The following is a 21,331-nucleotide window of genomic DNA, read 5'->3' on the forward strand; positions in this document are numbered from 1 at the left end:
AAGATTAATAGAGGACAAAAACAGTCAATTGTCTTGAAAATTGTATCTTGATAACTTGATTACTAGGAAAGCTACATAAAATCTTTAATGTAAATCAGTCAATGGTTTTTGATATATTTTTATACATTATATTATGGGTAGTGAATTAAAAGTGATAATATGGAAATATAAGGAATTTGTTTTAAAATTCATTTCTCTATGAATTGATTTTTTTTTAATAAAACATTATCATCAGAAAAGTTTTAGATAATGTTTTAAATATATACATATGACATAATATGACTAGAATATTTTATAACTTCATGAGGATATATATTAATATATGTAGTGTCATTTAATATTAATTTTTAAAAAATTTAATAGAGATATGTATTTATTTAATAGTGATATAACTCATTTAATACTCAAAGAGAAAAATTAATTATCAGAAGAATTATTGAAGAAATTGTCAATGCCACATGCAATGGTGCAAAGATAATTGAGGAATCTAAAAGAAAACACCTTTTGCAACCAAATTATCATTACCAAGAAAATTAAATAACATTATTTTCTCAAAAAATCTAGTGGAGTTATAAGGATATTCGTTATACAGGAATAGTTTATGAATAAAGAAAGGAAATTAATTTTTATTGAACTAGCTAAGTAATCCGTCTATATTTAAATCGATAAAAGATAAAAGAAAAACTAAAATAAGAAAACATATCTCACAACTTTCATAAAGTATATAGGAGAGGTTGGAAAATGCATGTCAATCTGGAGTAATGTGTGACATCTTAACCATCTTACATCAATTTATCTTAAAACTCCCTCTTCTATATCCATGCTAGAAGAATGCTTAATGGCAGAGTCAAAAGCTTTTTTGATTGGGGTTAAAATATACATTTTTAAATTATCTTTTTAATATGTATATAATCTATAGGTTTTGGACTAATTTTTTTTTTTTTGGTGTGGGTTCATTATAAGTAATTTGTATTGATACGGATTACAAAAATGAAAAACTTCATCTTGTATATTGAGTCCCAATAACACCACCTTATTATTCAAAAGTAAAATATCTGGTTTTCCTCTTTTAAACTTTAAAATGTAATCTAATTCCTATTCCTTGCTTCCCATATAAACTACAATATTATAAAAGAAAACACTTTGATATGTTTCTTGTATACTTATAATATACATAATCCATATTTGTAAATATCAAGCTCCCCAAAAAGATGAAGGGATAAAAAAAATGATGATCTACATAAACTTATTAATGACAGAAACAATTTATGATTAATCGTATTTATGTTAAATAATAAAGTTATTTCAAACGTTGAAACAACGATGATATTAACATGACCTATTAAATTCTAATATGTAACATAATTTGTTTTATTCATATGGATAGTCCACCATATTAACATATTTGTTAATCGATAATACTACAATTTAAACACACATTTATTTGCCAAAACAAAAACAAAAAAAACATATAAAAGTGTTTTTCTTTTAAGGTTAGTTTACTTAATTTTGTGTCGGCACTATGCCGCTGACTCGAATGCTAAGGCAGGCTGGTGACAACTTTAGTAGTTTCAGTTTCACTTTCACCTGATACAAAAATTTAGTTACCGTTGGTGAACTAAGCAAAGCACTGTTAATTTTATAGAATTTCACCAACTACAATGCACGACACCGTCATTGACGAGAGAATCTCTTTTCTTTATAGATCTTCTTGCACCGTACGAGACCACGTGCATTGCACAATCCATGTTCTCAATGAGCGGCTCTTAATATACGTCAAACCTCCAAATCTTAAAATTAAACTATACTTTAACCATTTGGCCAAAGAAACATCATTACTATATTACAAATAAAGAATGTATAAAAAAAGTGATTAACACTTAACCTCTAAGCAGATGCAGGGGACAATAATCACATGGGTCCATAGCTCATCTCTTCTGGAACTTCATTAACAACAACTTTTTATAATTGCGTAGTAAAATATTGTTAATTCTATCAAAATCACTCCCCTAATAAGAGATTAAATGACGACTGCTAATTGCTAATTAGCGCATTCGGGTTAGGTGAAATCACTATTAACATTATTATTTCTCTAATGAGTTTTATTTCAAAAAGATATATACATCCTTAAATTAATTAAATTTACTAGGAATATTCTAAGATATATACCATTTAAAATTGTTTTCAAAAACATCACAATCTTTTATATAAAAAAAAATCTTTACAAAAAGGCTTCCTAAATATTTTTTTGATATAATTTTTTCCTTCAACTTAATTCTCCACCATGTATGTATTGGGGAATCTTTCTTTGTCAGAAATTGTATAATTGTTGTTATGTTATTTTCAAGTTTTAAGTGTTTTGCTTTTATGAATGACGTCCTGGTTTACGTATCAAGTATTAACAAGTAGAAAACATATTAAGTATGTTTTCATGATTATAAAGATAAGACAATGCAAAGTTAGGTTAGAAGGGGCCATCATAATATATTGCATACTCTACTTTTTTTTGAAACTTTTTTTTTGTTATGTTAAATTGTTAATATGGTTCTTTATTAAGACCACTAGCATATACACTTTGCAAATTAGATGTGGTTAAAACTTCTATGTATTCTCAAGTTAATATGCATAAGGGAAGAAAACAAAAGCATTAGCCAAGATGAATATGTCGATTCCTAGAACTCGTTCACGGATGCTAAAACGTTCATATACTAAACTACCATATAAAAACAAAAGTGAATTGACCCAAGAGAGATAGTTTATTGTTTAAACAGTTTACGGCATAATACATACCAAATTACCTGAAGAGTCAATATATTTTATTCATAAAACTTAGTCATGTATTATACTACTAAGTCACTATACATGATCTTCTCAAAAAAATGTACGAAAAAATCGGGCTGCTTAATGAGTCACAAATGGTTAGCCTCCAACTTTGAGAAAGAAAAAGAAAATAGTGGAAAGATGAGGAGAAAAGTAACTGTTAATAATAAAAATAAAAAATAAAACAAAGTCACTGCATGCCCATAGGTCAGACCTTAAATTGGACCATTCATTTTAATATTAAAAATAAAAAAAAATCTCAATTAAAAATAAAATTTGTAAGAGATGTCAAATAGAATTTTATCTCACTTTAATGTGAGGTTATTAATTATATAAATATCTGAATGATGTAATTGATGAGGAATATTCCAAAACACCAATTTATTTTATATTCATTGAACCTCTTTATAAAAGTTTAAACATGTAATGGACATTTCAATGAGGTCACTTATCTTATGATTATTGAGTTTGATTAGTTTTATAAATGACTTATATAAGTCAGCATTTTCGGCACATTAATTAATTAATTCTCAAAAGTTTTTCTTTTGTTAATTTGTCTCAAAACAAAATAAAAACTTATATTCTAACATATATACCATTATTATGCTTAGCCATAGGTATTATAGAATAATGAATCCAATCCGAAACTCGAATATCCAAGCTTAAAATAGGTCGAATTATTCATTTTTGTAAATGGTCTTTTACGAGTTGAATACGTTAAAATATTTTCTTTAGAAATATGAGATACCAAGTCTTGAATTGAAGAGTAATAGATTCATTGTTTCAAGCATTAAGTATTAGGTATTTAGTAGTTGCTTCAATTTTTGGTGGGCAATATATAGTTTAATATGAAAAATATTATATATAATTCATTACAAACACAAAGAAAGAGCTACTATTATGAATACTACTTCACCACTAAGCAAAGCCTTCAAAGAGGCAAAAAAAAAAACCTTTATTTTACATCTGTTGAAGAGAAGATTTTGTAAAAAGATTACAGGTCATGTGCTTCTGTAAAAAGTGATTTGATTCTCTGGACTGCATCTTTAAAAAGTTTATTAAAAAAAAAAAAAAAATCACGAGGTTGTCATCAAATGATTTTGTTATGTCATATATATGTTTGTGCGTACGAAAATTATATTTTGTTTGTCATGATGAATTTTGTTAAATACATTTGATCATCTCAAAATTATACTTTAAACTCCAAAGCAGTTTATTTAATTATTCTGATTGTCTAAATGAAGTTTTTGTGTTATCTAAATGAGTTTTTTTGTGTTATCTAAATGAAGTTTTTGTGTTATCAAAATGAGTTCTTGTGTTAAATGAATATAGAGGCAAAAGTTATTTTTTCTTTTTACAAACTCTTTAGTATAAGAGGCAAAAGTTAATTTTTTTTTCTTTTGACAAACTCTTTAGTATAAGAGGTAAAAGTGATTTATGTTAAAAACACATGGCCGACCTCAAATTCTAGAAACCAGCTAACCAAAGTGATCTTTTTGAATGGATAATTTTTTTGAGAAAAGCTTTCATGTTAACATCAGCATGCATGTCAACTGCTTTTTTTACGCACGAATGTGTCTAAGTTTCGTGTCTTGTATATGTACGTAGTAGACCCTTTTTAATTTCTTATCGTGCATGTGGTCTAATAATCTAATTAACGTGTATTTATGATTTTGAAAACTCCATTGATATAATTTATCTAGAAGTTGATTATGTTAAATTAAAGCATCTAATCGTAAATTTGATTAATTCGAATCACAGCGGGAGTTTTAACTACATGAAGGTCCTGAGTTGCTTCATCAGTCATCACGAAAGGAGACTTAAAAAAGAACAAACAATAAAATCAATGGAATAAAAATTAAAATTTAAGATAATTTGCAATCACCTCCTTCTGCAATTTAACATTCAATTTTTTTTTCACTATGCTCATCCTTAAAAAAAAATATGAAATGCTCATCCTTACTGAAATATGTATTTTATCTTTAGTCATTTCTTTTAACTTATATAAAAAATACTAGAGATTTATTTTCAAAAAAGTTTGTAAAAAGGAAAAGATATAACCAAAAAAATAGACATATACTATAATTAACCAAATATTAACAAAATTGATCAGGTATTAATTGTTGATACACATTTAATTATTAATTGTATACAGTAGATAGGTTACAACAGTTAACACCTTTCTGACCCAACCACGAGCCATGTAACTCATGTTGCTTGAAAACTCAGCAGCAAATAACATTGGTCAGAAAGATGAGTTTACTGTTCTGATAACCAAGTGGGCATATACATTTATATGACCCTATGATATATATCTTTCTATCCCTTTTATTTTTGTCTATAATTTTTTTTTTTTTTTTAGATTCTAAGCTTAATGGGCCACATAGTTTGAGCTGTGTTTGGGGCCCTCTTAAAGTTTAGGTCAGCCCTATATCTTATTTACTGTATTATATGCTGTTCAAATATAGTATTGGAATGTATTACTTTTGGTAGGTAATGACCGATGCATCTGGGAAAAAATGATTTTCATCACGGACTGTTCAGATTTGATGGAAATAATGTTTTCCTCGGTATAATGGATAGCGTTTGCTACATATTTATTGGAAATCCAAACATTTAGGAAAGTATTTTCGTCATTTTCATTAGTTAAGATCTCTCGTTGTTCTAATGTTAAAACATATACTTTAGCACGCAGAGCGCGGACTGAACCGCTACTATGTTTGTATGTAAACAACAGTCCAAACTCTTGGCTCGTTAATTTGATTGCTGATGGAAAAAAGAATGTATTACCTATTCTTAAATTATTTTGCTTTCTTAAGAAAATAAACGGAAAAATATATGAAGTGACACATTATCCAGTTTTCAGTTTTGATGAATTGAAAACAATCAAACATGTTGGGACGCTTTGTAAAGGTAAAGAATAAAGAATCTGAAAAATCAGAGAAAAATAACATTTGTACTCTTATACACTTATACTCTGACCATATCTAATAATAGATGATTACTTAGCGTGGCTCGCAACTCGCAAGTGGACAGCTTTTACAAAAATACAGGATGATTTGGTCTGAAGACTGAAGTAAGTAAACTCATCATCAACTCAAAAATAATGTAAGAAGAAACAAAGGCCTTTTAACTTAGTAACAAACAGTCACATTTACAAAGTGGGAAAGAGATACTACTACTCACTCACTCACTCACTGCAACTAAATCAAACCAGGCGAGATCAAAGCACCAGGCCTTTTTTTTATATATATCGATTTGTTTCCGCGTTTGTGGACTCGCTATATAACATAACAACATCAAAGCTGCATTGTAGAAAGAAAGAAGAAAAAAAAAAACTGGAAAAAGCTTACTCTTGATGATCATTGATGATGATGATGATTAGGCGTCTGCGATTTCAGCTTCAGGGTGGTAATAAAGCATCTCGTTCCACATCATATCTCTGATCATTGGTTCCTCCATGTTCTCGTCTATGTCTAGCGAGATTGGGACATTTGCAGGCGGGTTGGATCCAGGATCAAACAGCCCTGCCATGTATGGGTGTAAGAGTGCATCTGTTACAGAGATTCTCTTGGTTGGATCGAACACGAGCATCCTCTGTAACAAATCTATAGCTAGAGGATTGGCTTGTGGATAAAGATTGGATAGATGGGTTCCTCTTGAGAAAGGAAGAGACTTTATAAACCTTCGGGCTTTCGGGTTGTCTATGAACCGAATATCTGATTCTTGCTGGCTACCAACAACATTGATGATTAGCTTAAGCTGGTTGAGGCATTCTGTTCCCGGGAAAATTGGTTTTCGACCAAGAATCTCCGCGAATATGCATCCAACTGACCAGACATCAATGGAAGTTCCATAGTTATCACAGCAGAGAAGGAGCTCAGGTGCTCGGTACCAACGAGTAACCACATACTCCGTCATGAACTGCTCATTGCCTTGGCTCGTTCTCGCCAACCCAAAATCACAAATCTTGAGATCGCAATTAGCATTGACTAAGAGATTCCCTGGTTTCAAATCCCGGTGAAGTATGTTTGCAGAGTGAAGATACTTCAATCCTCTAAGCAGCTAAACATAACAAACAAAACAAAAACTATGTCAACAACCAAACAATAATACTTGAACTGTAGACTTACTCAGGGGAGTTACAAAGTTACCTGAAACAAGAAGTATTTGCAGTGATCATCAGAAAGAGACTGAGAGGATTTGATAATCTGATGAAGATCAGTATCCATAAGCTCATAAACCAAATACACATCTTTGAAACTCGATCTAATAGAAGGCAACATAACATCTTTAAGCGCGATGACATTATCATGCCTCACATGCCTAAGAAGCTTAAGTTCCCTCAACGTCCTCAAAGCATCAACACGATTCTCAAACACATTGTGAATCTTCTTAATAGCAACTCTCTCGTTAGTCTCTCGGTTGATTGAAGAACAAACCACACCATAAGCTCCTCTTCCAATGGGTTTAATAGGAACATACTTAGTATCGATTTCGAACAACGTTTGCCACATCGAGTAGTAATGTTTCCCTTGTTGTTTAATCCCATTTGGTGGCTCAACTAACATCGCCATCTCTCTCTCTCTCTCTGCTAAATCAGACGACAACAACAGCAAAAAAATCCAAACTTTCAGTATTTTTTCCCCAAATTAGCAAGATTCTGAAAAAGGGTTTACAGAGATTTATCGAAATTTCAGGGATTTTGATGAATCATTGAAGCTTTTTTCTCCTTTACGTCTTCAAAAAGTGAAACTCCCAACTATAAAAATCATCTCTTTATATTATCCTTTTCTTTACTTAGCTATCAATCTTACTACTCCCCATAAAAAAAAGCAAACTTTAAGGGTAATCATAACCAAAACTAGAAATTAAGAGTTAACACAAACCAATATCAGACAGAACAAGAGATCGAACATACCCAAAACTGGAATTAAAGAAGCCGAACCGTTGCTGTTGTTGTTGTTGGTGATGGATGATCAGAGAAAGAAGAGAAGGGTATGATTGGATCTGAATTGAGATTGCTTCTTCATCATATAAGCTAAACAAGAAGATATAAGAGAGAGAGAGAAGAGTTAGGAAGTGATGAGACCCATACGGAGGAATGGGAATGTTAGAAGGAAGAAGAAGAAGAAGAAGAAGGAAGAAGCAAAATACGTTGGTTAATGAAGAAGCTTTTCTTTTTTAGGAAAAAACAAATAAGAAAGTCTTCTAATTACGAAAACGACATTCTTGTAGATATATATAGATAGATAGATTAGATATTTTATGTTTTGTGTGTGTATCAAAAAACTTCAGTTACAAAAACTATAAAATCAAAATCTCAAAAGTTTTGATGGACTCTTTATATTTTTGTCCATACCAAATCAAATCAGTATTATTTATTACTATATTTGGTAATTACTTTCGTAGTTAATTCAAAAATATTGAGTAAGATTTATTATTATTAGAAGGATTTTTTCTTGGTGTATATATATACGTACACGAATACAAAAAATAAAATTGAGGGTTTAAATGGATCAAGTAACCGGCTAAGCACGTGGGTGCAGTGAAAGGAGACACGTGGCTAACGTAGATTGGGAGCAAGGTCGAGTTGTTGTTGTCCGAACCGAAGTTTCCACTGAGAGCCGGTGAGGTTAAACCTAACTTAAAAGCCTCAAAAAGTGGCGTCAACTACAAAACCACTACTCTTGGTTTTGGGGAACCTTCTGTTTCTTTGAGAGTTAAAGAGATTAAAAAAAATTAAGTGTGGCTGCTGGGATTCGAGCCCAGGTCTCCACGGCCACAACGTGGAATTCTTACCACTAAACTACAGCCACTTTTGTTGTTATCTAATCGACGCTATATTATATAAACACGTTAATAATCATCAAAAATTTCTAAAATTGCAAAAAGCAAAACCTTTTTTATGTGGTAGTAAAAAAATTTAAGAATATTTTTTGGTTTTGTTATTACCTTACAGTATGACAAAGAAATTGCACACTAAATTAACTTTTGTATTAAAAAAATTATATCAGAATTCTTATAAATTCTTTGTGTTTTGTACAAATAATCGAGTAAACCATCTAATAAAGACGATATATACAGAGACAAAACAAAAACAGTTATTGTCTTTCGAGAATATGAACTTAAAGATTTAAGTCAGTGTCAGTGACATGATCAGTGCATGAATCACACTGTTTAAGACCGCTAGCTAGAGGCTTCGTCGTCCTCATATTCTTCACTCACCAAGTGAACTGCACAGAGATAAAAGCAAAGCAAAACAAAACAAACACACCAGTTTAAAAACCATGGCAAAAATCTACATAATGCTTGTACAAGTACTACAACAACATGTACACGTACCAGCTTCTTCTTCTTTTTCTTTCTCTCAATGTATGCAACGAGGTCCTCTTGTCGGCTAAGAGAATCATCTAGAGCCTGTGAAGATCCAAAAACTCTTTAATATCACTAGTGAAAGAAGCATTGCATGCATAGTGAAAATGGGAAGATGAGAAAAAAATGAGCTAGCTAGTGATATTAAGTTTATCTTTTATGTTAATTACCTTCTTGGTTGCAGCAAGTTCTTGTTCGAAGACATCGGCTCGGCTAATGGCATCATTAAGCATCTCTTCCTTCTCAGGAGGCATAGTTGCAGGCTGAGCACTCAATATGTTGACTTTGTGCTCAAGCTCAGCCATTCTTTTCATGACGGCCATCAAGTCTTCCCCTGAGATTTTGGCTGTTGACTGCATTGAGCTCTTGTTCATCGAGCTGTCGTCGCAGTAAGCTGGGGTCGAGTATATGGTAGACTCGGTCAGCTTCCTTGGAACGTTTTTACTCACTCTAATCATGGTGACTACACCCATCACAAAAGCCATGACGCCAGTGAATATAGGAGACCTCCCATTTTCATTTGTAACTTTGCAAGCTTCTTGAATTGCGTAAACATCCCCTGTTAAAAAACAGAGAAGTCTTTAAATACAAATCTTTTTAACTAGGACTAGTATTTTCGTCTTTAGTTGTGATTGTCACAAGATCTCGTATACCTTTTGAGATAGAAAATTTATGAGCTTCTGGCATGTTCCAAGCTGGATGAGCAACTACGACCTAGATGCATCAAAGATTTTGAATTTTGTGGACGTAGACAACATGTTTCAAACATCCCCAAGGAAGTAGTGTCATTCTTACATTTTTAGAAGGAGAGAGCTGTGAGTTGACATTTTCAGGAGCTTCCTCTGCAGAATCATTTACCTCGAAGGTGGTATTCTCTGCAGCATTTTCAGCTTGAGATGATCTCTTTGAGCATTTGTGGTCACCATTGTTTACTCTCTATAGATCAATGTGAGACAGAAACTATGAGCGTTGTTGTTGCTATAGTAGATCAAAAGAACTTGTAGAAAACAGACCTTCATAATATCTGGATTGTTCCATGGACCTTTGTCAGAGCGCATGCAACCTCCATTGTCAGCACAAGTACAAGAACCTCCTAGAAACTCGGGAAGCTCACTGATACAGAGAAAAGTGAAAATTCATATCAGTACTTACCTTAACAACATATATAAGCACTTGTATTGTATGAGTATATATATGCACAGTACTTCATTGAGAGGTAAGGTAGAAGCATTCTGTGGACTCACCTAGCGTCAATGATTTCAAGCAACTTGCTTTGATACTTGTTACCAAGAACCTGAATATCAAATAAGCTTATAAGTCAGAATATCTTTCATTAAGAACAACCAGAAGAGATAGCAAAAAGTTTTTTTAGATACTTGCATGGATCTTTGCTGTAGTCTTTGGGTCAAGGAAGGACTTAACCGTGTTCCACAACATCCTGAATCCTGAGCCAGCATTGATGATAAACATCCTGTTCAAGGTCTGATCCGAGGACAGATAAATGAGAACAAAATAAGTCGACTGACCAAGAATCATACATAAAACGATGATAGTATGTATAGAACTCACCTCGGGATAGTTGTCGCCATCGACCTTTTGAAGACGAGTAATCAAATCCCTTGCTGCCTTGTTGAAGTTTTTAAGCCCCTGCTCATTTTGGTATATATTGGGTAACGGTTTCTACTAATCACCAATCAGGTTTCTTAAAGAAAATTAGTTACCTACCACTCCTTGGACATCAAGAATTGTGGTACTTTGATCAATCTGCTTCTTTGCTGCAATGGAGCATGCTGGGAACTTAACATTGAAAGTCCTCTCAAACTCCATGACATGGTAGTTTACATATCTATCCATAGTTGTAACTTGCATCAACTTGGTAGAGTCTACTTGGCCTAGCCTCTCAATGTACACGGGTCTTCCTTCCTTGTCAACTCCATGGTGTCCATGAGGGTAGTATTTCAACACTTCATCTATTTCCTTAAACTCAAAATCCTATACATACAATGAAAAAGTAAATAATAAAAAGGTGAAATTTTCAATCACAATTTGTACCTTCAAGATTCCATAAAAGATACATACCTCCATAACTGTGTCAGCACCAAACTCCTTCCTCCATTGGAGCATATCTGACCACATTTGTTTAGTTTTCTCGAGATCAAATTTTCTTGCTTTCAAAAACCTACAAATAGAGATATTTACAATCTTAAAACTCTTGCTCTCATTTATCATTTTAATGTACATTTTCTTACCTGAGCATCATATGGTAATCATCATGTTTGTCGGGAAGTAGTTCATCGAGAATAAGCGCTTGGCGGAATGCATCAACCGCCTTTAACTCCTCGGCGTCATGCACATCCTCGATGATCTCAACGGACATCACTTTGCTACTCCTTCTCTTCTTAGTAAAGGAACAACTCAACTTGGAGCGACTCCTCTTCTTAAAAGAACACACATTGGGTCTTTCCAAAATACATACGTCAACATCTAATAAAGTAAACATCCAAAAAAAAAAACACATACGTCAAGAAAGGTAACAAAGAGAAGGATTCACACACACAGACACACAAAAAGAGATTTACCAGCGGTGAGAGACATGATGATGTATTATGTATAGAAGATAAGTGTGGAATAGGCAGATACGGGGAGGCGAGAAGACCACTCCAAAAAAGAGTGTTCTTATCATATAACCAAAGTCCTTTCAAAATGCCTGCATAGATCATCATAAGAACTCAAACAGAACACAAATGACAGACTTAAAACACAATTTTTTTATTTTTTTAATCATCTGTCCATAAGAAACACATGCATAAGAACATATGGAGGAACAAAAAAAAAAAAGAGAGAAATTACCTCTGCAAAGAGGAAAAATGAGAGATTGGTGTAAGATAAAAAAGAGAATGAACAATGTCCAAAAATATCTCTCTTGACTAACCATTGATAGTCTTCTTTGAAAGCTACACCCCATGTTTTTTTTGGTTTTTCTCTCTTGACCAACCATTGATCCATTCTCTTTTTTGTACATTCCCCATACGAAGAGAGATGACAATACTTGCCAAATTATAGAAAATGTAACGTGTCTATGTGAACGTAAATAACCATAATTTATTATAAGAATTAATTGTATAGAAAACATATAGTTAAAATTATTTTTAAAATTCTGCAGTCTTTATTAAAATCATTTTAATTATTTTTTATTATAATTTGTTTGTCAAAAACCAAACAGAGTCGGAATTTTTTTTTTTTTATCTAATAAGCTTTTCTTCCTTTTCCTTTCCCTTGCTTCTTCTTATTCGAACCATTCCTAGAACTATTGCGTATTGTTTCGTCATCATTAACTAATTTACAAGTAGCAGCGTCGAGCTCCATGGTTTTGATCCTCTTCTCAACAAATCTAACTACTCCACGAAGAACAGCATCAGTTTCATCGTCTTGCATCAGCTCTTCAGCTAACTCAGCAGGTGTAACTTGAGTAGAATCGATCAGCGCCTCGATTTCTTCGCAAAGAGGATGGTTTAAGCCGTCTAAACCAAGGTAATTAGTGACAAGTGTCCTGAAACCTAGACCTGTACAGTAAGACATGTTGATATGAACATCCATTCTTCCAGGACGTAACAAAGCAGGATCTAGCCTTTCTTTGTGGTTGGTCGTGAAGACAATGATTCTCTCATCTCCAAAACTTGACCATAACCCATCAATGAAATTCAAAAGCCCTGATAGAGTCATCTTTCCAGAACCATCTTCGGTTTCTTCATACTCAGCTTCCCTGTCTATCACATCCGCACTACAGTCAATACCCTCAATAACCAAAATCGAACGGTTCGTGGTAGATAACAAAACCCGCTTCAGTTCACCATTGTCATAGATTCTACTGAGATCAAGATCAAACACATCAAACTTCAAGTAGTTAGCCATTGCAGCAACCATGCTAGATTTACCAGTTCCTGGTGGCCCATACAACAAGTAACCTCGTTTCCAAGCTTTACCAACTCTCTTGTAAAACTCTCTTCTCTTCAAGAACCTCTCCAAATCATCAATGATCTTCTTCTTCGCATTAGGATCCATGGCCAATGTATCAAACGTCGAAGGATGCTCAAGATTGATACATCCCCATTCCCCACCAGCCATTCCATCATCATCGTCAGTCGCGTCCACATCTCTACTATAAAGCTTAACCACTCTCAGATTCCTCTTAATCTCCTCTGATTCAGCTACAACGTGGCTCAAGTAAGAGTTCATTACTTTGTCTCTAAGCTTCTTCTCGAACGTGAGCTCGTAGTATCGTTTCACTTTATTTCCTTTCTCGTTCTCCGATTGAAAAAAGAACCATCGCAGCTCGGAACCCTCGAAAGTATCCAAGATCTCTTCGCCTTTATCGATGGAGATTGCGAAGTGCTTCTGCTTAGGGAGTTTACCTAAGCGTAAACGCGTTGTCTCTGGTCCGATCTTGCTGCGGAGGTATATCTCGGCCGCGTCGAAGACTTGGTTCCTGTTCAATCCGAAGTTCTCGTCGATAACCATAGTCAGATTCTTTGATCTCTGAGTGAAAAACCGGTTGAGTAAATCGGAGATGTATGACCGGAGCTTCGCCGGTACGAAATCGTGCAGCATCGATCTAAAGAGCATCAAGAATCCGGTTAACGATGCGTACGCTGAGAAGAGCGACGACGCTGAGAAAGAGAAATCTGATGAAGGAAACATCTCTCTTGTTATGCTAGTAGCTCTAGGTTTTCTAAAAGTGATGGAATGAGTTATGAAAAAATTGTGAGGGGTTCGTAACTTTTATATATAACAAAAGTTTCTTTGAGGGAAACAAGAAAAGGAAAAGATGCATATATTGTAAGAAATAAATTTTACATTCATACAAAAAAAGAAAAACAAGAAAAGGAAAATGTAAGAGACTTGCGTCGCAAGGAGACGTCAATTAGTAAAGCGGTGGTGTCATTTACTCGTTAGTGTGTGGGTTTTGACGGTTCGTTTAGGGCCTGAAGGCCCAAAACTAAACCAAAGACGGCAAGACCACAATTAGCACCTTTTTACACTTTGAGGCTTTGAGCAATGAATTAAAATAAGAAAACTAAACTAGTGTAAACCTAAAATATTCAAAATATAAAATAAATAAAAAAATCTTCAAATTGTATATAGAAATGGGAATATACATATGTTTATTTCTATTACTTAAATATTTTAAACATGGTATTTTGATTCAACCTACTCAATCAATACCATACTTTCAGTTATACATCATGCTTATAATTTACAAATCGAAATATCTAAAATTGATTAAACAAACAAAAAAAAAACGTATGGACAGGCTTAATATTTTTCAGCACTAATTAACCAATACTAATTTTTCTTAAATTTCATTCAAATTATATTAGGAGTTGAGATATAATGGATGATTTTTATTAAAAATTAAAAAGATGATTAGTATCAAATTCAGCACTAATTAATCAAAATTATATACTCCCTCAGCACTCTATATAATGGAGAGAAGTACTTAGGTGTCAAAATCTTGTGAAATAGAACTATTTAAAAAAAAACAAATTATCGAACATGCTAAATTCTCCACATAGATTTTTAGTAAAATAATTCATAAACTCTAAAATATTTCAGGCATATAAAATATAGTGCTGAATTAAGGCAGTTTAAAATTTATGGCAGTCTAAAATATTTCAGGCATATAAAATTCTCCACATATATGTAATTAAAATATAGTTTCAATTGTGAAAATAATGCAATGCAGACCAGTAGTAATATTTATTTGGGGTAACATTAGTAAAAATAGTTATGGTGTCGTAAAGCTATTTCCTCAGAAGCTTCTCTGTCAACAGACAACTGTAGAATAGAAGCTTTTTTATTTTATTTATTTGGGTTAATGTTAAAACAAAAGCTTAATATATACCAAGTTACACAACATATCATATATACTAGTACAAATAAGCTTTGGCCTTTCCTTTCCCTTTTCCTTTTTGTTTACCACTTTTCTTCTTCTTCTTCTTCTTTACACAATCCAAAGAACCATTCTGTTTTTCATCATCATCAGTTGCTTTACAATTAGAAACCTCTTTACTGGTCTTGCTTCTCTCAACCTTCCTCTTCTCCACAAAGCTAACCACTCCTCGAAGAACAACATCAGTGTCATCATCTTGCATCAGCTCTTCAGCTAACTCAGCAGGAGTAACTTCAGTAGAATCAATCAGCGCTTCGATTTCCTCGCAAAGAGGATGGTTTAAGCCATCTAAACCGAGGTAGTTAGAGACCAATGTCCTAAATCCTAAACCTGTACAATAAGACATGTTGATATGCACATCCATTCTCCCAGGACGAAGCAGAGCAGGGTCAAGCCGGTCTTTGTGATTCGTCGTGAACACAATGATTCTCTCATCTCCGAAACTGGACCATAAGCCATCAATGAAATTCAAAATCCCTGACAAAGTCACCTGCAGCTCAAAGACAATAACATCACAGTCAGAACCAAATAATAGCTTCTCTTCAAAGATCAAAACCCAAATCAACAAATGCAAAAAGACTTCACCTTTCCACTCCTCCTCTCGTCTTCTTGATTCGCATCATCAGCTTCCCTATCTCTCACCTCAGCATTACAATCAATATCCTCAATAACCAAAATCGAACGATTCGTTGTAGATAACAAAACCCTCTTCAATTCACCATTGTCATAAATACTACTAAGCTCAAGATCAAACACATCAAACTTAAGATAATTAGCCATTGCAGCAATCAAGCTTGATTTACCAGTTCCTGGAGGACCATACAACAAGTAACCTCGTTTCCAAGCTTTACCAACTCTCTTGTAAAAATCTCTCCTTTTCAAGAACCTCTCCAAGTCATCAACGATCTTCTTCTTCGCATTTGGATCCATGGCCAATGTATCAAACGTCGATGGATGCTCGAGATTGATACATCCCCAGTTCCCACCAGCCATTCCATCATCATCATCACTCGCATACACATCTCTGCTATAAAGCTTAACCACTCTCAGATTCCTCTTAATCTCCTCTGATTCAGCTACAACGTGGCTCAAGTAAGAGTCCATGACTTTATCTCTAAGCTTCTTCTCAAACGTAAGCTCGTAGTACCGTTTCACTTTATCCCCTTTCTCGTTCTCCGATTGAACATAGCTCCATTTCACCTCGGAACCCTCGAACGTATCGGAGATCTCTTCGCCTTTCTCGATCGAGATTGTGAAATGTTTCTGCTTTGGGATCTTACCGACTCTTAAACGCTCTGTATCAGGTCCGATTCTGTTCCGGAGATACATCTCCGCCGCGTCGAAGACTTGGTTCCGGTTCAATCCGAAGTTCTCGTCGATAACCACCGTTATAGTCTTCGATCTTGGAGTGAAGAACCGCTCGAACAAGTGGGAGAAGTAAGATCGGAGCTTCTCCGGTACGAAATCGTGGAGCATCGATCTAAAGAGCATCAAGAAACCGGTTAAAGATGCGTACGCTGAGAACAGCGACGACGGTGAGAAAGAGAAGTCGGATGAAGGATACATCTCCGGTGAAATTTTCCGATGACCTAGAAATTTATATAACTTTCTCCGGTGAAAGAGACTGAGAGAGAAGTGTGAGAGAGAGATACTTTTTATAGACGCACATGCCAAATAGTTTTATTAGTTTTTTTAATATTTTTGTTCTTTGAACTACAGAAAAAATAATAAAAAGGAGTAAAGAGACTTGCAGAGGAAGGAAGGGAAGCTTGCGTCGCAAGGTGACGACGACCGTGTACACGTCAGAAGTCAATTAGTGAAGCGACAGTTGTCAGACGAATGAACTTGGTTTTTTACTCCTTTCGATTTGGTCCGTTGGATGAATATGTACGAATGCGTCAGTCTAAATCATTCTAGAATAATATTGAAAACTTGCTTCTCTCTTAGTGGGCTGGGGTTGTTCATTGTTGAGGCTCAAACGAAAACCCTAAGAGCCCAAATAAACAATACTGGGCCGGGGTTTAAATCTCTTACTGGGTCGGGGTTGTTTACTGTTAAGGCCCAAAAATAAACCCTAGGAGCCCATGGGAAAAGCAATGTCACCAGTTTAGAACTATAGTTTCTGATATGAATGATTTTGTCAACGAGGATGAACCATGAACTTTCTGAATTATTCTTCGGTATCACAACCGTATTATCAAAGTTTTGTTTTTCGTTTACTTTTTTTTTTTCTTTCCAGATTTGTGAAGTTTAGGTTTTATTTTTTTTAACTAGAAGTTAAGCCAAGTGAGAAATTGGAAATGAATTAATCATATCAATAAGATTTTTACACACAAAAAAATTAATGAACATGCACAAATCAAAAATAGATTATACAACTACTTAAAGTAGATAACAGGAGTATTAGATTTCAAATCCCACATTCCACTTTCTTTAAGGTATTCATGGTATCTAGAGAACTCTGGTTTAGCCGTTGCTTTCTTCTTGCTACCGCGACGATAACCACCAAATAAACTGAAGATCGGATGGCTTGGTTTGCTTGACACCACTGTCTTATTTGGTTTTTGGCTTGGAAGCTTTTCCAAAACCACAGGAAGATCTCCACCAAGTCGTATCGATGGAGCATAGTATGGAACACTAGTTGACCTCCTTAGCTTTGCTCCGAGTAAGCTAAAAGTGGAATCATCGCTTACACGCTCGTATCCGCTGCGACGGCTCCTTGTCCTCGTGCTTAGGGTTCTTAGCATTTGCATTTTCTGTATTGGTGTATCGAAGTTGAATATGAAGGTTTAAATCTTCTTGGAACAGAGGAGTTGAGAAAAGAGAGAGATGTCAAGAGAAAGTATATTGTTGTTTGTGGTTATTGTAAAGACAAGAGTATTTGATTGTCTTTATATAGTTTTGTTGATATAATATAAAAATCGAAGATATAATAATTATTGTGCATTGTTTAAAAGTTAAGTCGCCAGTTTGGAAAATTCAAACTTCGTTGGTCGTATCCTCATTGTTTAAGTTATATATATTTTAGTCCCGTTACAATAAACAAAAGACTAGGACTTGCATTGAGTTACATGATAAACGTTGTGTTAACACGGCGACAAAAAAAAAACGTTGTGTTAACACAATAGAATAATAAACACAAGACTGTTGACCAATAATTACAAAACAAAAGACTAATTACGTTAGAGTAGACAACATATATGTATTATGTTATTTTTATACTCCATAAACAAAAAAGATGGCCAAAAAGCACATGGTTGATGATGGGTTTTATATATTAATTAGTATATCATTAACAAGCTGCAACTCTACGCAGAACATGAATATTTTGTTTAACACGAAAACTTTGTTTAAAAGAAATATATGAGGATTAATTTTTGAGTTTAGTTTAAAATCATTGAGTATACTGAACTTACACTCATCTTCCCCATTTAGTTGCATCTAAAAGAGAATCTATAAAGCGAGTTTTTTCGACATGCTTGACCGCTAAATCCTTGAGTGCGTTATAGCAAATATGAAGAAGACCATCTTAGATGCTCCACATATTGATCATCATAAAGTTTCTTAGAATTATGATATGTTATGTTTTCGACAAGAGACTGTACGTCGTCTGAGATGTTATCAAGAACTTTCCAAGACCGGGGATGTATGATTTCTTAGTAAGCGGATTCGATGACAAGATCTTGACACAAAATTTGGAATCGATCGTTTCTCTGAAGGATAGCTCTTCTTAAACAAAGCCAAGCTAACAACACAAAAAACAGGCTAGCACGTAGAGTTAATAAGGTTTGGGGTAAAACTAAAAGATGTAAAGTTTGACTTATTTGTTTAGAAGAGTAGATTCTGATATAAGTCAAGTGAGAATTGGTAAGAACTAAAAGACTCAATATAGCTCATCCCACTTGAGCTTGCATAAATAAGTAATGTAAAATTCTTATCTCACATGATTAGATTGTCACAAATAGTATTACAAATGAACACAACATGATCATAACATATGATATATATACATCTATTTAAAGTAGATAACAGGAGTATTAGATCTCACATCCCACATTCCACTTTCTTTAAGGTATTCATGGTATCTAGAGAACTCTGGTTTAGCCGTTGCTTTCTTCTTGCTACCACGGCGATAACCACCAAATAAACTGAAGATTGGATGGCTCAGTTTGCTTGTCACCACTGTCTTATTTGGCTTTTGGCTTGGAAGCTTTTCCAAGATCACAGGAAGATCTCCACCAAGTCTTATCGATGGAGCATAGTATGGGACGCTAGTTGACCTCCTCAGCTTTGCTCCGAGTAAGCTAAAAGTGGAATCATCGCTTACACGCTCATATCCGCTGCGACGGCTCCTTGTCCTTGTGCTTAGGGTTCTTAGCATTTGCATTTTTGGAATTAGTTTTCTTTCTTTGTATGGTATATATATATCAAAGATGAAGATTCAGGTTTGAAATTCTTGGAAGAGAGGAGTTAAGAAGGCAATGGAGATGAAGAGAAAAGAAGTATTGTTTGTTTGTGGTTATTGTAAGAGAGAGTAGTAGTATGATTGTATTTATATAGTCTTGTTGATATATAATATTTAAATAGTGTAGTTGTAGGATAATTAATCATTGTGCATTGTTTAAGTTACGTAGCCAATTTAGAAAATTCAAACTTCCTCGGTCGTATCCTCTTTTCTATTAGTATTATATTTTCGTTTTCGTTAATAAACTATGTAGGATTTGCATTATAAACGTTGTGTTAACGAATAGATTAATTATATACTTAAGAAACACAAACTTATAATGTACTCGTCTATAAATATACTCAATAAACTAAAAAAAGATTGCCAACAAAAAGCACATGGTTGATGACTTTATGGGTTTATATATTAGTACACCACGTAACCAAATGATTCATGAACAGCTTGCTACAACTCTTGAAAACCTGATGTTATATGTGGTAGACCAAATCTTTTGCATATTAAAATGAGTCGAAGCATCAGTTTGCTTTTTTAATCGTTGGAGCTTGGAAGTTGCTGCTAAGTGCTAATAGTCGTTGGAGCTTGGAAGTTGCTGCTAACTAGAGAACTTTGTCTTTTGACTGAGGAAATTATATATAACTTGGCCAGTTTATTTCGCAGAAATATCCGATAAAGAATATATGTAATTCATGTGTAAAAACCAAATGATACACACAAATTTAGGAATAGCTTTTTCATTGACTATGTATTAATGTAAATTTTGCAAAACACTATCAAAGCTTGAAGAAAGTAACCCAATGTAATTTGTTTCACCATTTTGTACTCACTAGGAAGATTTTTACATGGAAATTATCTATCTTAATAATATTTGGAACCTGTTTAAGGCCAAGTCTTTTGCTATTTGAAATATTCACACTCAAAATAGCTTAAGTTTTCTTTTACCAAAATAAAATAGATTCTGCAAACACTTATCAAAACTGTAAAGTGTTTTTTTTGGTTCACATAACGAATTGTAGACCCAAAACCGATACTAATTTCCAAATCTGTGAAAATGTAAAGTCTTTTTTCTTTCTTTATGTTTAGAATGTTTACAGTGGCTAATCATGATTAAAAATGGTTAATTTAACTTATATATCATGAAATAATCTTACTTTTCCTAAATCACTTTTTTACACTTTGTCTTATAGAATCTAGTCTAGTTTATGTGCATCAAGTTCCATAACCTTGTTTGATTTCAAATTGGTGATGAGCACCTTAAAGAGGATTAGACGCCATCTAGGTAGGAATATCGTAGGAAATAATTTCGTATATGTAACGCCCGTGTCTGAAATTTTGGTGGTGTCGACCGACACCAGTGTTGGGTGTCGATCGACACCAACAAAATTAGGTTAGACGGTTTAGCATTTAAACTGTTGGTTTAATTGGAATTGATTGGAGAAACCCTAGGCACGACTTTAACTCGTAGAAGCAGCCTTTCTTTCTCACTTTTGGCTTTTGTCGCTTCTTAAAAACAAAAGAGAGAGAGGGTTGAGGGTTGGTTGTTCCTAAAGCTTAAGGAGAGGCTTGTGAGGGTTTCTGGAGGTTTTTGTGGCTAGTTTTGGTTAGTTCTAGCAAGGAGAGGGTTGGATTCGTGGCTGGTGGTCCAAGGAGGGGCTTGTTCTTTATGTTCCTCTTTGTTTTGTTCTTCTTTCAATCCATATCAAGGTGAGTGCGTGACTATGGCT

General features: G+C 34.0%; 6 protein-coding genes and 1 non-coding gene across 8 annotated transcripts; all 7 read right to left on the minus strand.

The window, feature by feature from the left end:
- Positions 1 to 5,897: 5,897 nt before the first annotated feature.
- On the minus strand, positions 5,898 to 7,975 carry LOC17891916 (mitogen-activated protein kinase 7). 2 transcript variants are annotated; one of them, XM_006297891.2, is made up of 3 exons: positions 7,742 to 7,975; positions 6,975 to 7,411; positions 5,898 to 6,885 (listed from the first exon to the last, which is right to left on the minus strand). In XM_006297891.2, the coding sequence occupies exons 2-3, from the start codon at positions 7,395 to 7,397 to the stop codon at positions 6,202 to 6,204; spliced, it is 1,107 nt and encodes a 368-aa protein (XP_006297953.1). In that variant the 5' UTR covers positions 7,398 to 7,411; positions 7,742 to 7,975; the 3' UTR covers positions 5,898 to 6,201. The 2 variants fall into 2 exon arrangements, with proteins under 2 accessions (XP_006297953.1, XP_023641871.1); XM_023786103.1 differs by having other exon boundaries at positions 6,975 to 7,414.
- Positions 7,976 to 8,567: 592 nt separating this feature from the next.
- Positions 8,568 to 8,639, minus strand: TRNAH-GUG. Its single transcript has one exon. It is a non-coding gene; the product is annotated as a tRNA-His (tRNA).
- A 327-nt stretch (positions 8,640 to 8,966) lies between these two features.
- On the minus strand, positions 8,967 to 11,895 carry LOC17891253 (phosphatidylinositol/phosphatidylcholine transfer protein SFH10). The gene is made up of 13 exons (XM_023786458.1): positions 11,775 to 11,895; positions 11,445 to 11,679; positions 11,275 to 11,374; positions 10,921 to 11,187; positions 10,765 to 10,842; positions 10,576 to 10,677; positions 10,440 to 10,489; positions 10,209 to 10,308; positions 9,991 to 10,131; positions 9,849 to 9,909; positions 9,366 to 9,754; positions 9,166 to 9,240; positions 8,967 to 9,056 (listed from the first exon to the last, which is right to left on the minus strand). Exons 1-13 carry the CDS (start codon positions 11,788 to 11,790, stop codon positions 9,045 to 9,047), a joined length of 1,626 nt encoding a protein of 541 aa, XP_023642226.1. The 5' UTR covers positions 11,791 to 11,895; the 3' UTR covers positions 8,967 to 9,044.
- On the minus strand, positions 11,894 to 13,893 carry LOC17891747 (AAA-ATPase At2g18193). Its single transcript, XM_006299140.2, has 3 exons — positions 12,492 to 13,893; positions 12,046 to 12,047; positions 11,894 to 11,902 (listed from the first exon to the last, which is right to left on the minus strand). The coding sequence occupies exons 1-3, from the start codon at positions 13,891 to 13,893 to the stop codon at positions 11,894 to 11,896; spliced, it is 1,413 nt and encodes a 470-aa protein (XP_006299202.2).
- A 1,138-nt stretch (positions 13,894 to 15,031) lies between these two features.
- Positions 15,032 to 16,820, minus strand: LOC17891514 (AAA-ATPase At2g18193). Its single transcript, XM_006297353.2, has 2 exons — positions 15,731 to 16,820; positions 15,032 to 15,635 (listed from the first exon to the last, which is right to left on the minus strand). The coding sequence occupies exons 1-2, from the start codon at positions 16,709 to 16,711 to the stop codon at positions 15,123 to 15,125; spliced, it is 1,494 nt and encodes a 497-aa protein (XP_006297415.2). The 5' UTR covers positions 16,712 to 16,820; the 3' UTR covers positions 15,032 to 15,122.
- Positions 16,821 to 17,506: 686 nt separating this feature from the next.
- LOC17892667 lies at positions 17,507 to 17,988 on the minus strand. The gene has a single exon (XM_006299431.2). The coding sequence runs from the start codon at positions 17,896 to 17,898 to the stop codon at positions 17,524 to 17,526; it is 375 nt and encodes a 124-aa protein (XP_006299493.1). The 5' UTR covers positions 17,899 to 17,988; the 3' UTR covers positions 17,507 to 17,523.
- Positions 17,989 to 19,076: 1,088 nt separating this feature from the next.
- LOC17892344 lies at positions 19,077 to 19,793 on the minus strand. Its single transcript, XM_006299566.2, has one exon. It carries the CDS (start codon positions 19,530 to 19,532, stop codon positions 19,158 to 19,160), a length of 375 nt encoding a protein of 124 aa, XP_006299628.1. The 5' UTR covers positions 19,533 to 19,793; the 3' UTR covers positions 19,077 to 19,157.
- Positions 19,794 to 21,331: the final 1,538 nt, after the last annotated feature.

Source organism: Capsella rubella, unplaced genomic scaffold (assembly GCF_000375325.1).
Source record: "Capsella rubella cultivar Monte Gargano unplaced genomic scaffold, Caprub1_0 scaffold_3, whole genome shotgun sequence".
NCBI classification, from domain to species: Eukaryota; Viridiplantae; Streptophyta; class Magnoliopsida; order Brassicales; family Brassicaceae; genus Capsella; species Capsella rubella.